This window comes from Canis lupus, chromosome 32, assembly GCF_048164855.1.
Source record: "Canis lupus baileyi chromosome 32, mCanLup2.hap1, whole genome shotgun sequence".
Lineage (NCBI taxonomy): Eukaryota > Metazoa > Chordata > Mammalia > Carnivora > Canidae > Canis > Canis lupus.
Genome location: NC_132869.1, coordinates 35,299,929 through 35,316,573, shown reverse-complemented (window position 1 = coordinate 35,316,573; position 16,645 = coordinate 35,299,929). Strand labels below are relative to the sequence as shown.

Below are 16,645 nucleotides of genomic sequence, written 5' to 3'. Positions count from 1 at the left end.
GAAGTCGGGGGGAAAAATCTCTTCCTCACATATTTTTCTATGGAATATAAACCGTATGAGACATTTTTATTAAGAGGTAACATATTACACTTAGTCAAAAAGGTGATAAAGCTTGACATTTATATTAAGGAATATTTCTTGGCTTCACTTTAGCGTAATCATCAGATGGATCATGGCAGGGGGGAGGGGAGGGGGACAACGTACAACAGTTTTGGTTTAGCAAGGACTCCCGGCAGCACCATTTCGAGGCATCGCGGGAATGAAGGGTTCATTTTCCACTACTGAACATGACTCTGAAGGGCTGATGAAATGGAACTCGGTGGATGAGGGGAAGGAATGGAGAGGTAGTTATGAGAAAGTTCCAGAACGTCCAGTACAGTTTCTGGTTAGTTCTTTCTCCTGCTTTGGGGTGGTCATTACTATGCTCTCAATTTCTTCCTCTGTCTGTCTCTCTCCATGCTGGGGCGAGGCAGAGGGCAGAAGCAGGGCAGTGGGTTGGAGCCACTGAGTTTCTAAGGCCACCCGGGTGCTGCTGAATGGGGAAGAGGCAGGTGGATGATGTGCAAGGGGAAACCTCACTCTACTGTGGGGAAAGGCAGAGGGCTGGACAAGAACCGTTGGCAGGAAAATGCCTGTTTCCTCAGGTGTAAAGTGATGAGGGGCTGCCCAGAGGCTATGAGGGCCCCTTTGATAGAAATCCTGTGGTTCCTTCCAGGTCTTTAATGGTTCAAGTGGGCCTCATGGAACCATGCTTGCATGGGCTTTCAAACATCAAAATTCACTGAAAGGGGACCCCAGTATTGTGTTTAACATATAACCAAGGATAAAAGTTATTTACTGAAAATCCGGTGAATTAATAAACTAGGCTGCTTCCACTAAGTGACAGACAGTTTTATGGGTAGCTTGAGGTTACATTAATAAAAATAAGCTTCATATGTCTGTTCAATAGGGGCTATAAAATTGCGTATTTCTTAAGAATAAAAAAATCGGATAGCACAGTATCTGTGCTTGAAGAAGTAGCCTGATTCTCAGCAGTTTATTAAAACAGGAAAAAGCCTCTAAAGTACATTTACGACCCTTTGTGTAAATAACGTTTACATAATTTAAACAATTTCTTCAGCTTTGCTGCCCCATCTGCCCAAGGCCCCCCGAAGTCCCTCCCGTCTCCAAGAGGAGGCAGGGAGAGCCAGAAGGTCTCGCGGAGCCGCAGAGTTAATGGCATGTATCATTTACATTGAGGGCCTGGCATGTTTGCAAACGGGCTCACCACTGAGTGATGAAATGTACAAATGGCTCGGAGAACTCTCCAACCGGAAGGACGGGCGAATCCTGGGATGGAGGAAAAACAAGTCACCAAAAGTCACAACAATTCCTGTTTTCTCCTCTATGTGCTCCCCCCAGCCTCCCCCACACCGCCAACCCCACCCGCCCCCCGGAGCAGGAGAAAGATGAATCTGTAACAAGGCTTCACCACCATGTGCAACGGAAAATAAGGCCTCTGCCAATTAAGAAGACTGTCTACACCCTCTCCCACACGTTTACGTTAAAAATGCCAAATTTCAAGCCACACACTTTTTTACATCGGTGAGAAACGCAAGAGCAAAGAGGCAGGGGAGGTGAAAAAAGGACAATGATAGCCACGGGGTAGGAAAGAAGGTACGAAAGTGTAAATGAGAAATTAATGATTATTTAAGTAACACACAAATGGTCTTGTAATTAACAAAGAGCTGTGAAATTATTCTTGTGCTGACCTTTGTTTCTTTTACTGGATTTGCTATTTATTTACACTTTCCTTTTTATTTACATTTATTTGTATATTCAACTGCTCTTAACTGCCTGCCGGATCATTTGGGTTAGTTGTGTTTTTGTTTTTGTTTTTGTTTTACTTTAATAGAAAGGCTTTTTATAGGGGAAGCTGTTGCCTGAAAAGGAATTTTAGCCTATTTTCCAGTAGGGGCAAACTCGTCACATGAGAAAGGCAGTGAATTAAGGACACAATAAAAAACTCCTACCTTGACCACCAGACAGGACTGGGATGGAGGTAGGAGCCACTCAAAAGAGCAGGAAACAACACAGCCACAAATGACAACCACTGAGTAACACAGGGAGCAAACCCCATTACCATTTGCAAAGGAAGGCTTTAAGAATTTAGGAGTTTTTCCAAGAATGACAGAGAGCGCCACTGTGTTTATAGTGTAGCGGCTCAGGATGTAATGAAATTACACTGCAGAGTACTTTAACAGTCATCTCATTAGACCTACAGTTGGAACAAGAGAGCCACATAAAGTAGGCAGCTGCAAATGACTCCATTCCCATCTATTCTCATTTGCTATTAAAAATACCTTTCGGCGGCTTTTTTCCTCTCTGACATCCCTACACAAAGTGCCCTGCAAAGTATGATACATGCACCTATTTAAATTAACAAAGGAATGACTTATTTTAATCTCACTGTGCTTTGGAGTGCTTTGGCCATTTGGATGAGCAATATATCATTACATACAACCTTCCAGCGCTGCAGGCAAGAAACTCAGAGCATGCAGCATTTGGTGGGAGCCAAACAATTTCTCTAGCACACAACTGTGTCAAATGCATGCATGTATTCATTATTGAGAACGAGAGGAAATAGCTTTGATGTAGTGGAAAAAAGAAGATGATAAAAGCACCTCTGCAATATGCGTGTCATTATCAATGGTGGCAGATAGATACAATTGCACAGCCTCCTATGTGATTAGTAAATATACATATAATTGCTGTGGCCAATTATCAGAAAAATGAGATCGGTAATTACAAGACAGAAAATTAACTAGAACTCTTATTAAGGCTTTGTTTCCAATTCAAACAATTGGAAACTGCCGGAAAATACAATTAAATCAAAAGGAACTGGGGGCGTGGGGAGGGGTCAAAGCAGCCAAAACAAAACAAAACAAAACAAAATCCCAAAGAGGTTAAAAGAAACGGAACGTGAACCAAATGATTCTTAGATTTTCCATATCTGTCCTCTTTGAATTTACTCTATTCATCCAGAGCAGGGGAAGATTAGTAATCATAAACTTAAAATACTCATCAGTAGGGAAAGGCTTCCAAGAAGAAAGGAAAACAAAGGAAAATGGAAGTGAAATAAAATCTTGCCAAGTTCAAAGGATTACATGCAGGCATTGCATAGGACATGAAAAACAGGGGGCTGATGAAGTCGTCCACTCAGAAGAAGCAGGCGCGCAATCACATGACAAGTCTTCGATAAAGGTACTAGAAAACGGTCACAAAAGTCCCATCAGTTTGAAGAGCAAAAATAAAACATGGTATCAATTTCAGCCCGGCCTGTTTGAGGAAAGCCATATATATCACTGCGCCTGCGAGATTCTACAAGGCCCAGTTCAAGAAATGACATTTCACTGTGTCTCAAAAACTATTAGTAAAAAAATGGTTCAGAGTCTGAGGTGCGAAAACTATGGACTCTGATCCGGTATTTAGTCCTCTATGTCATCATTTCTGACATTCTTTTGGAGGCCGTAGTACTGGAAGTGTCTGAGTAGTGGTTGATTTACGGTGCAATGGTTGGGAAGATAAAAGCCTACCACTGCCTTAATGTGGCTGAATATTTACTAAGATGGTTAAAATTCTGGACCGGTTTTCTACAAAGATCCTAGTATAAAACATGATGCTAATGTGGGCCTCATTTCAAAGTATGATACCAAGAGTAAATTAATGAATTATAGACTAGGCAACTTGATGAAGATGTCATTTTAACATGGATGAGAAACAAAACGAGGAAATGTGACATCTTTGCATGGGTAGTTAATTTTATTTAAGACCTGATATTGTAGCCTGTTAAGTTCCTCATAATATAAAACTAAGGAACACTGGGTGGTACCCATGAATAATTTATTTCACTTGTGAAAATGCCAGCCCAAGTCGACTTTACAGAACCGCAGAGAGTGGAATCTCATCTCAGGGGTGCCTGGACAGAATCACTCATCAGAGATGTGGGGGGAAATTCTAATCTCACATGCATAATGCCAGATATTTCTTTTCCTTTTAAAACTCACGTCTCTGGCATACCTCAAAGACAATTTTCTGAGATACAGAAGACCACATGATGTGGGGGGAGGGGTGGTGGTCAGAATGTCACACACACACATGGGGGTGGAGGGAGAGCAACCGAGTCCTCCGAGAGCCTCCCACTCTACAAAAGCACGCAGGCTGGGAACACGCCAAAGGAAAGCAAATGAATAGACCTGACAGTGCTCACCACATTGGAGGATTTTAAAATATACTTTTCTCATTTTTAAGCAAGTAAAAGCAGAAGTTTGTTTAGGGCAGCATGTAAAACACCTCCGAGAACCTGCCTATTTCATTATCTAATTCAAATCTGTGCAAAGGAGGGAGGCAGGCTCAGCGCAGAGCTGTCCCAGTTTCCCTGCAGCTCCCAGGGAGAGGGGCACATCCAGTCACCACCAGGTTACAGGGAGCCGGAGACCCATGCCAGGGAGAGCAGGGAACTAGTAAAGTCCTTGCTGCTACTTATCAAAAATGTGCTCTGTGAAACATGGGTTCAGGGAAGATGAACAAATACATTTCAAAAATATAAACATGAATTGGAGAAGCGGTTACACTAATAACTCTCAGGACTGGCTGAAACCGACTCTCAATTGTTAATAAAAGTCATTCTTTTTTAAGACCCTGGGTGCCATACTTCACCTTAAGGGCTTTTTTGGGGGGGATGCTTGTCTGTTGAACTTCTAAGCACAGAGGTATGGAATGAAACAGTGGACACAACCTTAACCAGAAGCCTTAACCCAAGATCCTGATCCCAAATCAACTTTAGAGTCCTGCTAAAGGGACACCAGCTGGATCTTGTTATCGAGCCGGCCACTGTTATATAAAAACAGCAGCCATAAACCATTTCAGTAAGCAATTCTGGTCATCAAGGAGGACAGTCTCTGAGTCTCAGAGGCTTCAGTAACTACCTGGTCAGCCTCTTTTGCTAAACAACTGGAACACAAGCACGTGGCATGCTGGAGAACAGCGAAGGACAATGGGAAAAAAGTTTGAGTGATGCCTTTGCCTTGTGAATAATGAACAGTTCAGGAAGGTCAACCCATTACAACCGAAACTGTTTAATTATTAATTATGCACAATCTATGAGCAAAAGGACAAGTTCAGAATGTTTAATGTATGCTAACTTCAACTGGACTCTCTCTGGGTATTTTGTTATTAGCACTTGTCAGCAAGGTACTCAGGCATAAAAAAGGCAAGCAGCAGAAAATCTGAGTGTGTGTGTGTGTGTGTGTGTGTGTGTGTACACCAACACACTCAGAGAGTGGGGGGTGGGGAGGAAGAAGGAGGTCTGATTTCAATCGCCGCTGCTGCTAGTTCACTTGCAGACTGACTATGCCAATAAGCACACTTTGTGACCTTGAGAGCAGGCACATAGGCTGGATACTCCAAATACAGGAAAATACAAATGAGGTAAATGCTTTTGAAATCACACTTTCTTAAAAGAGAGATCATTATTTCAAAGGCATCGTTTTTTTTTTTTTTTTAAGATTTTATTTATTCATGAGAGACAGAGGCAGAAGGAGAAGCAGGCTCCCTGTGGGGAGCCTGATGCAGGATTCGTTCCCAGGACCTTGGGATCACGACCTGAGCCAAAGGCAGATGCTCAACCACTGGGTCACACAGGTGCCCCAAAGGCATAGTTTTTTTTGTTTTAAACCATGATGTTTTTTGGCTTTGGAAAGATCCATGACAACGTTTATGCAAGTACCCACACATGCGCACACATGCATGAGTGCATGGAAAATGGGTAGAATCTGAATTCGGTGGATTGTATCAATGTCAGTTTCCTGGTTGTGGTATTGTACTATGCTTATGAGCTATTAACATTGGGGGAAATTGAGTAAAAGCTAAACAGGCTCTCTCCATATTATTATTTTAAAAAAATTATTATTATCATTATTTTTTAGAGAGGGAGAGAGAGAATCTTAAGCAGACTCCATGCCCAGTCATGGAGCCTGACACGGGTCTCGATCTCATGACCCTGAGATCATGGCCTGAGCCTACATCAAGAGCCAGACATTTAACCGACAGAGCCACCCAGGTGCCCCTCTCCATATTCTTTCTTACAACTGCATACGAATCTCAAATGATGTTGAAATAGAAAGTTTAAAGGGAAAAAGGTAAGGAGCTATTTTTAAAAACTCTGATGAGGTCCAGATTCTTGGCAGAGCTTAGCTTTGTGTAAAGGGAAAGGCTGGCATAACTACTCAATGGAAAAAAGTTAAGGAAACTTTGCCTAAAAAAATATACCTGATGATTTAATTTTTGCTTTTAATTCCTAATTACAGATAATAATGAAGCCTGACAAGGATATGGTAGTTAACTGAAACATTGAAAGGGCATAGACATAAAATGATAGTCATTCATTACTTATTTATTGGTTTGTTCAATAATTTTCTTGATCACCTAACATGTCAAAGGCTCTGAGCCTGGCATTGTGGGATGACTGATATTTAATCTATCACCTTAAAGAATTTGTGTACTCTCGAGGGGGACAAGATGTGTACCCCTAATAAATAGCCCTGCAAGATGGAGGGAATGGCCAAGTAAGAGCTGGGCATTTGGGCTGTACTGGGTGGCACCAAGTTCGGCTGGTACACATGAGTTCATAAAGGAGAGTGACAGAGGACAGAGCATGAGTCTGGAGGGCTGTAAAGGATCTTCTTTGCTCTCCCACCTTCTTCCTTCCTCACCTCCAGAGAACACCTGGGTGGGGAAGGGACCTTGAACATTTTCATCCATGTCTTATTCCCTTCTCTTTGTGCAAAACAGTCCTTCAAACGAAGATTTTATACTTGCGGTAAATGAAAGATGACAGGTGTCTTCTCAAAAATCTTAAGATGTTGGGCACACTGGCAAATTCTCAGGTCAGTTGTGATGTGGTTAGATTAAACTAGCCTGGCAAGTTACATAGAATATGGCAAGCCTTCTAACATTTTTTAATAGCCTATTTCCAGATTTCATGGTGTCAAGCCATCACATCAACAGGTAGTTAAAATCAGAGACTCACCTAGAGTTTGATCAGTTTTGAGTTAATGTACTAACATTTTAAGAATAAATTTTCTAATTTGAGCCTAATGTTCCTTTGGCCCGGCCCACGATTTCTGTTCCTACACCCTGGGATTCACATTAATCCCCACAACTGTCTTAGACTGTTCCACATTTGTCCTCAGCGTTGGGATCAAAGGTTGTTTGTAATTCCAGTGGCTTCATGTCAGGCACAAAAGCATTTTGCCTTGACAGATCCCAAATTGGTTTTTGATTCTCAATTGTTCACTGCCTTAAAATCGCATTTTTAGGAGACAGATGCAGATTCCACAGAACCTATCTCTCGACTGAGGAGGAAACCTGGTTTGTCTGAAAAAAGAGAAAAAAAAAAAACCCCACAATAAAACTGCACCTTCACCTTTAAGGATCTCCACAGAAATTCATCTACAAACCAAAAATGTATCTGTCCAAAATGTAACCAATGGTAGATTTTGAGAAATTAGCTTAGTTTTAGTATTTTGAAGGTCCTCGGTGTTTGTATCTGTAATTTGCTGCTCTAATAGACTGTAGTGGGGGTGGAACAGGTGGGGAGAAGACAGTCACATCTTGTCAGAGAGAGAAAGGTGGGAACTCGATGGACAGGTGCTCCAGGTCAGCCAGAGACAGCCCAGCTTCAGATATAAGTGAATCATAATTACACACTGGAATTGTACATGTTTACACAATGTTTATTAAAGATACTCACTTAAAAATGTGGCCACTCTTGAAGGAGTGATTGGTATTTTGACATTATGTGTATTTTTGATTTCACAATGCACACAGAACTGTACATTGTGAAATCACAATCTTTGGGTGTTAGGTGGGACGGGGCTGGTAATAAGGCTGTGAATTTAGGAAGGCTTGCAGATGCACGTTATCAGAAAAAAAGCCTCTGCCCCTCCTCAGCTGGAGATCAGAAAGCCCTCCTTTACTTATCCCACTCCACATCAAGTCCCGAGCAGAGAGAGTGAAAGATGATTCAATTTCCACACTGGGTCACCTCATGCTCTGGGTTGCCAGATGTGACAAATTACATGTGTGGGCATTTTGGTGTGAAGTTCTGTCCACTGGGCCTGGGCTGACAGTAGCAGCTCATTTAACTTGTCTCAGAAGGACCCAGGACAAGGGGCAAAAGGCTGGAATTTTTGCCACTTAAACACCCTCCTGACCTATAAACCCTTAAATCAAGGGAGAACCAGCTGTTAGCCAAGTGAACATCACAACCAGATGGCTTATAAAAAAACACAAATATAAATGAAAAGGTCTAAAGGAATCTGTCTGTAGATAATTGAGACTTGAGATTATAAAGATTTTTCCTATTTGGTTCTTCCTCCTAAACATGTTGTAGAAGTTCTTCGGTATTGAGGTAAAAGACAAGAGAAAAAAAAACTTGTCATTAATAGCATAACTGACCCTTCATTTAGTCTACAATTTTTCTGTCACTTAAAGATCTATATTCACTTAGAGATTTTCTAAACCTATGGCAAAGATTTTGGGGTTTTATTAAATTCCTTGAAAAGAGGTAGAGAACTGGAACGTGGATTAATCTTTGAAACCCTATTTATAGTTGCTTTTTTCTCTGAAGCTAAAACACGTTTTTTTTCTTTTTATTTTAGGTCACTTGTTGGTCATACATTATAGGTCACAGCATTGTTTAGGGGTGTCCATATGAATAGTACACACACACATGTTCACACACACACTTGGACACTCACACTAACATCTACATCTACCTCCGTTTTCCATGGCATAGGCGGAACAGCAAAAACATGCCTGTCTCATACCAAAGGGACCGCATTTACAAAAGCAAAACCCGTTATTGTCCTCTCTGGAGCCTCCCAATGCATTTCCATTGCTTTTCCATAAAACACTGCTGCAAATAATCAAGCATGACCATTGACATCCACAAGATTGAGTTTTAGGAACCATTAAATGAGCTCACCCTCGTGGGAAGCCTCCTGCTCAGGCTGGTCTAAAGGTAATTATTCAGCAATTCCTACCTGTGGTTTTACCTTGTCCCTATATAGTGTTTGAATTTCATAGGCTGGTAAGGTCAATTTTTTTTTTTCCTCAGGAAAAGTCCAGCTACACATGTTTGATCCAGGACTTAAATTATAATGTTCCTACACGCACTTTACCGGGTTCTATCTGCAGAAGTGCTGATTAAAAGCGATCTTAGATTAAAGGTAGATCCTAAACTATATTAAACAAAAACGAGAGGGGAAAAATCTTGGGGCGAATAATCACCCTTCACGGATTCAGAAATGAAAAGAAATACTCTTCCTCTTTTCACAGGTAAGGGGTTAACACTGAGAGATCTGGACTACATGCATACACTGTTCAAGGGCAAGAACATGGCAGGTCCGTGTCCTGAAAAATCAACAAGCCATAACACTATCAAAGCAGACTCTGAGAACTCACTGAAATCCAAAGACCACATCATCACACTGTAGGTCCTCCTGATGTTCACTCGACTGTTAGTTAAAATAATTACTGCCATTTGCCACCTGCACTGCGAGCTATGGATAAGGGGACAAACAGAACTTCCAGGGGCTGCATAGTGCAGGAGTGCTGGTGGTATTTGCTTACATATTTTTATAAGCAAATTCAAAGGCTATGTGAACTGTGACTCAAAGGCTGAAAATTATATGTGAAACTGTGCTTTACCTGGTTCCAAACAATAAACCCGAGAGAAGAGAATTTAAAGCTGGGTGAAGAAGATAGCGCATCAGTTTAAAATTAGTCAATATGAGAGGAACAAAGAGAGGGAGACAGGGAGGGAAGAAGGGGGAGGAAGTGAAAAAAAAATAGAACTACATACTGTGAAATGAACAAGTTCAGTTAGAATGTTCATCAGGATTTGGAAAATCATAATGCCATCTGCTACTCTGGACCTCAGAACATCAGGGATCTCGTGGGTCCAGACGCTTCCATTTCCAGGAGGAAGGAAGGAACTTATACTCCCTGGAACGCTGCCTCCGTTCTGGAATGGAGGCAACACCCCAGCCGACCAGTTTGGAATCTCTTTTGAGAACATTTGCACTGTTCGCATATGCGTTTTTCCCTGGTTTAGGGAAAATGAACGGCAGGCAAAATGATTAGAGCAGCTCGGCAGTGAGGCGGAGCAGTGCCCCAGCCCGAGCTGCGGGGTAACTGACCCTGGCATCCAAGTTGGGCTCAGGGTGTGTAGGTCCCATCATGGTGGATTAAATGAGCATTGTCCTACGGCTGGGTAAGACTTCACAATAGAGCAACACATGTTAAATGACAGCAGCCAAAATTGGCCCCACCAGGCAACTGCCCATTCACAGAACGCTATTCATAGGCCTCCACCAACAAGAAATTAATTCATTAATAATACATCAGGCTTCATGGACAATTCAAAGAAAACAACACAAAGCTACTTGTCCAATGACTGCCTAAAGATGCAGATTTTTTCCTGGTTAAAAAAATAAACAAAACCCAAATCTAATTCACTTACTGAAATCTAAATCACAGGGATACTTATGCTAATATTTTGGTTAGTAAAAAAGAAGAAATGGAGAAAATTTACTCACTGAATTCACTCAATGCCACTAAGAAATAATAAAAACACAGACTTTTCTTCAGCATCAGCTAATAGAATCTGAATTTATATAACTGTGTATTTAAAAATTATTTTTTTCCCACTTAAATGACTTTGTATATCCTTCAGACTCTCAGGAAAAATCCTGCTTTTAACTTGTTTCTTCTGTTACATTTTTTAAACTCACTTTCCTTCTCCTCCCTCCCGACAACTCATAAATATGAATTAAATATAATTATAAATGAACAGAACATTAACTTTTGGATTACTGCTGTGTTTTGGTAGAATGTTAATGTCATTTCTAAAGAAACAGTTATTACCAACAGAAAAAGTAATTACTAAAGGAATCATGGCCTTAATGCTAACCTATTTTCAATCTTCAAACCAGCCAAACTGCATTAATTTAAATATACTGGACTTTTCAAAGGAGGTATTAGATTTCTAAAGGTTGGCTTACATAAAAGAGGAGTATCAGTTTTCAGGGTCCCAATTATATATTCCCAACACTATGGGACACCGGTCTAGTTAACGATATCACTGGAGGGCAAGACTATTGTGTATCCATTTGTATTAACTTACCAAGTTTCTAATGCCTCCATCATTAACTCATACAAGTTACAAGCATCATGGAATTGTGTATCAACACCCATGTATTTGAGTCGATAGAGTGCTAGCCACTGCGGTTAGAAGCTCGGGCCAGTACAGGTCATCGGAGAGCTCAGGCCAGCGAGTCCTGTCTCACTATAAACTGCCTGCGGTTTTGTGTCATGAAAGGAACAGGCCAGCCTTTGGATACTGGGAGCAGGAGAGATGGGCATGTTCCTTTTAGTTTTTACTAATTTCAGGAGCCAGAATTATGGCAAAGTCCCCAGGCAAAAAAAAAAAAAAAAAAAAGGGATATTATTTCTTCTGGGGTTGGTTAATACTACTTTTTTTTTTTTTTTTAATTTTTTTATTTATTTATGATAGGCACACAGTGAGAGAGAGAGAGGCAGAGACACAGGCAGAGGGAGAAGCAGGCTCCATGCACCGGGAGCCTGACGTGGGATTTGATCCTGGGTCTCCAGGATCGCGCCCTGGGCCAAAGGCAGGCGCCAAACCGCTGCGCCACCCAGGGATCCCTTAATACTACTTTTTTGAATTCCAGAGCAGTTTTCCTTAGGCAATCATTCCACCTCCCCACCCACCCTCTGCCCCCAGAGAGCACCTGCTATGTTCAGAGTCCAGTAGTTTCTCAGTTAGTTTCCCAGTGACCTGCCTGGGAATGAGTGATTCCCCAAGAATGGATTTTTTAAGACAACAAAAGGTTTAAGAGCCAAACTTTTTATATATATAAATCTTTCTAAAAGCAGCCAACCTCCTTCCTGCCAATTTAAACAGATATGCAGAATAGAATTCAATTTTTTCTTAAAGACCCGGAGTCATTCTCATAGACAACAAAACTGAACTGTGCTGCAATAGATCTATGCCCTTGGGGCATGGCTACAGTGCTTTCTACGTTGTTTTCTTTTGTAGCTTTTAAAATAATCTCTCCTTCTGATGCCAGAATGTTCAGCTGTCACTTTTTGCTCCCATCAAGGTCAGTTATAAGGTAGTAAGTGGAAAGAGCCATACCCTCTGACTGTCACTCAGTTTCCTCATCTGTAAAATGGAATGTTATGGAAAAGCAACATGATTCCTTAGGGTAACATCTGTAAGCCACAGAAGTTAAGCCTAGATTTCTGAATTTTGATAAAGGACCATATAAATTAGCTAGGTACCTTCTCATCATATACTCTACTTTTTGGATTTGTTTTTCTGAAGTCTTGAAAACACAAGTAGTAAGTTCTTATAATTATGCACACATTTCATCAACAAGTATTTGTAAATGACTACTCCACATTAGATGCAGCAGTACAGAGACAGAAATGAAAAGCCTAGGAACTTAAGAGTCTAGTTGATAAATTACATATAATTGGGTCTGGAACAGGAATTAATAACACAGTTTTGAATGAGGTATGCAGAACTGTCTTATGAACAGAATGCTAATCATCTTTTTCCTGCGAACATGCCTGTCTCTCTGTGAGACCCATGTCAGTGAGGGCCTGACCGCCCAAGCCAAGTGCTTCATCCCTGACCCCACCTCTCTACTTTCCCCTATATCTCCAATTACTCACCAAAGTCCGTTTATTTTATCTCCTGACTACTCTTCAAACATACACAGGCTAATTAAAGCCCTCATAATCTGTGATCAGACCTATAGCTTCCTAATTGTCCTTCCCAAACATCTTCCACAACTCTGTAAGTGATTTTTCTGAAACACAAATCTGGTTCTGTTGATCCCATTTAAAACTTTCAGTGCCCTGCTCCTGAAAATGCCTTCAGGCACGGTGTGTAAAGATCCTCTGAAATGTGGCCCTTGTCTCATCTCTTAGTATTTTGGTAAGCGCTGCAGCCACACTGAACTCTGTAGGGGCTTCTGGTATCTCTGAGAAACCTCATAAACTGCTGACGGGAATGTAACATTGTGCAGTTGCTCTGAAATACAGTTTGGAAGTTCATAAAAAAATTAAACAGAATTTTCATACCAACCAGCAATTCCACTCCTACGGGTGTGTGTGTGTGTGTGTGTATCCACATAAAAACTTACACATAATGTTCATCATTATTCATAAGAGCCAGAAAGCAGAAACAGCCCAATGTTCATCAACTGATAAACAGAATGTAGTGTTTCCATACAATGGTACATTACTTGGCCATAAATAGGAATGAAATACTGAAGAATGGCTACAACATGGAAGTACCCTGAAATCATTATGTTAAATCAAAGAAACCAAACATACAAAAACCAGGTATTATATGGTCCAATTTATATGAAATATCCACAATAGGGAAATCCATAGGGATAGAAAGTAGATTAATTAGTGGCTGCCAGGGATTGGAAAGGACGGAGGAATTATGAGTGACTGCTAACAGGTACTGGGTTTCTTTTTGAGTAATGGAAATGTTCTGGAACTGAGTTGTATACTTTTAAAGGGTGAATTTTATGTTATGTAAATTATAATTTTAATAAAAACTTTTTCAAAGAAAAAAAGACAGAAATGAGTTTCTCTATGATGGCCTCTGTTCTTAGCTGCTGTTATGGGACACAGGCCCTTCTCTGCTAGATAGAATGGACCTCAGAAGAAAAGACAAACTTAGACCACATTCTGTTTTGTGTAGGACAAGCTTTGCCAGAAAAATCTGTATTTAATTTACTCCAAGGAGCATTTACTGAGCTCCTTCTTGAGTCATTATCTCTACCAGGTGTTGGGATAAATAAATCCCTGTGCTGGATGACTTCGTGATCTACTGGCAGAAAAACTCATGAACTTAATTTGATTTTGTGTAATAAAAACCGTGATAAAGTTTTTGTAACCAATGCTATGCTGAATGCTGCCTAGCATTGGGCAGGAGCATGGTACGATGGAAGAGGTGGGAAGGTAACAGGGACAGCTTCAAAGAGGAGATGACTTTTGAGCTGGACTTTGGATGATGCTTAGATGGACGAAATGAATAGCAGGAGGAGGTCATTCCCAGCAGGGGGAGGGGTGTCACCACAGGTGTGAGAGCATGGGGCAACTCTGAAGGTCACTGGCTGAGCCAAAGTGAGGCTGAAAAAAATATGGGTGAGAGTCTCAAATGCTGTGCTAAGAAGTTTAGATATTACCTTATAGACAGATATTGCCTTATAGATATTACCTTGAGATCTGTATTTTTAAAAAGATAATTCCATGGAGGTGGAGTGATAAAGAGAAACAAGGCAGAGCAAAAAAGCTTTTCAAAAAGCATTTTTAATAATGTGCTTTCAAAGCAGGCTCTTCCCTCCTTTCTTCCCCCTTTCCCCATTCTCAATCTTTTTATTTTATTTTATTTTATTTTATTTTATTTTATTTTATTTTATTTTATTTTATTTTATTATTTTTTAATTTTTTTAAATCTTTTTAAAATTTTAAAAAGATCTTATTTACTTATTTATTTGAGAGAGAGAGAGCGCGCGCGCACGCACACACAGGGAGAAGGAGCCCGATGTGGGGCTTGATCCCAGGACCCTAAGATTATGACCGGAACCAAAGGCTGACGCTTAAGTGACTGAGCCACCCAGGCACCCCCCCCCCCCCCATTTTCAATCTTTTCATCCCCTTCTTCATGTGTCACCCTCTGCTAGAACAGAGATATTATTAGGTGCCTCTTGGTTTGCCCAGTACATGTCCAAGTGTCTAGGTAGCTGCGTGATTAACCTCCACCCTCTTCTGACAAGTAGGCGGCAGCATTAAACGCTATTTTCTTCCAGCACTGGACATATTTGCTGGCATTTCTAGAAAGTATTAGAGGAGCCTCATCTAAGTGAAGGGTTCTTGTGAATTCAGGTGTTTAGTGGGGTGGATGACTCCCTATTTATAAGGACTCTTTTTTTTTTTTTTTTTAAGTAGGCTCCAAGCCCAGAGTGGAGCCCAATGTGGGTCCCTAACTCATGACTGAAATTAAGACTTCAGCTGCGATCAAGAGCTGGATGCTTAACTGAGCCATCCAGGCACTCCTCATAAAGACTCTTTTTAATGCTCCTGTAATGATATGCATATGCCAGTCTAGCAGCCAAGTAAACAGTACAGGCTCTTTTTAATCTTCATTAAAATTTATGGTTAAACAGAGTCATAAGTACTCACTGAAGGCACAGACTTCTTATAAATGGAGATTTGCAATGATAGGCTATCTATTTATTATTATTATTATTATTATTATTGGCAAGAGTCTGTTCCTATCTTCAGCTTTACTTTTACTCATCATGGATGACCCCCGGCGGGGCCTCTTGGCAGCACCTCCTCCACCCCCACCCCCACTTCCTCCAGTTCTTGCCTATCACTCCGCTGGTCACTTTGTTTCCATCTTCCTTCCCCATCCCCACTGTGGCCTTCTTCTCAAGCCCCCTTTCCTAGCCACAGACCTTACAGGAAAAGACATTACCTCCCCAACGTCCTACAATGGGCACAAAGGTCTCTCTTTTAGAGCTATGGTTGGCCACCACTCTGTCTATTGACCCGGAGCCCTGGCATTGTTGTAGTGATTCCACTTTCTTGATGGTGTCCTCTGACACACAAACATTTTGCATTTTGATGAAGTACAACTTTTTTTCCTTGCTTATGCTCTTGGGTGTCATAGCTCAGAAACTGTGACCTAAATCATGGTCATGAAAATTTACATCTATGTTTCCTTACAGGAGTTTCATAGTTTTAGCTCTTACATTTAGGCTTCTGACTTTTTTGAATTAATTTTTATGTATGATGTGATCAGTAGGGGTCCAAATTCATGCTTTTGTATGTGGATATCCAACTGTCCTAACATCATTTGTTGAAAAAGTGATTCTTTCATCATTGAATGGTCTTGGCATCCTTGCTGGAAAATAATTGAGCATGGATATATGGGTTTCTCTCTGGACTCTCAATTCTATTCCATATGTCTGTCCTTATGGCAGCACCATACTACCTTGATTATGTAATTTTGTAGTTTTGAAGTCAGGAAGTATGAATTCTCCACTCTCTTTTTCTTCTGAGATTGTTTTGGCCCTTCTAAGTTCTGTGCGTTTCCCTATGCATTTTGGGATCAGCTCATCCATTTCTGCAAGAGCTCACTGGGATTTTGACAGAGACTGCACTGAATCTGTACATCAATTTAGGGAGTACTGCCATCTTAACAATATTAAGTCTTCCATTCCCTGAACACGGGATGTCTGTCCATTTATTTAGGTCTTGAATTTCTTTCAATAATATTTTGTAGTTTTCTGCTTTTGTCACATTTCTTCCTAAGTCATTCTTTTTGATTCTTTTGATAACTTGAATTGTTTTAATTTCATTTTGGACTAAGAGTGCCTGGGTGGCTCACTTGGTTGAGCATCCGACCCTTGGTTTTGTCTCAGGTCATGATTTCATGGGTCATGAGATCAAGCCCTGCATTGGGTTCCATGCTCAGAAGGCAGTC

The 16,645-nt window shown here is 40.9% G+C and overlaps 1 protein-coding gene across 8 annotated transcripts in view; it reads right to left on the bottom strand.

The window, feature by feature from the left end:
* Positions 1 to 16,645, bottom strand: part of MAP2K5 (mitogen-activated protein kinase kinase 5) — a 255,259-nt gene that overhangs the window by 39,961 nt on the left and 198,653 nt on the right. For 5 of the 8 annotated variants that reach the window (XM_072809327.1, XM_072809328.1, XM_072809326.1 and 2 more), the window contains one exon: positions 1,268 to 1,329. The exons of the other annotated variants lie outside the window; for them this stretch is intronic. In XM_072809327.1, the coding sequence (XP_072665428.1) occupies positions 1,268 to 1,329 (62 nt within the window). The remainder of the gene's footprint in view (positions 1 to 1,267; positions 1,330 to 16,645) is intronic. 8 annotated transcript variants of the gene reach the window in all.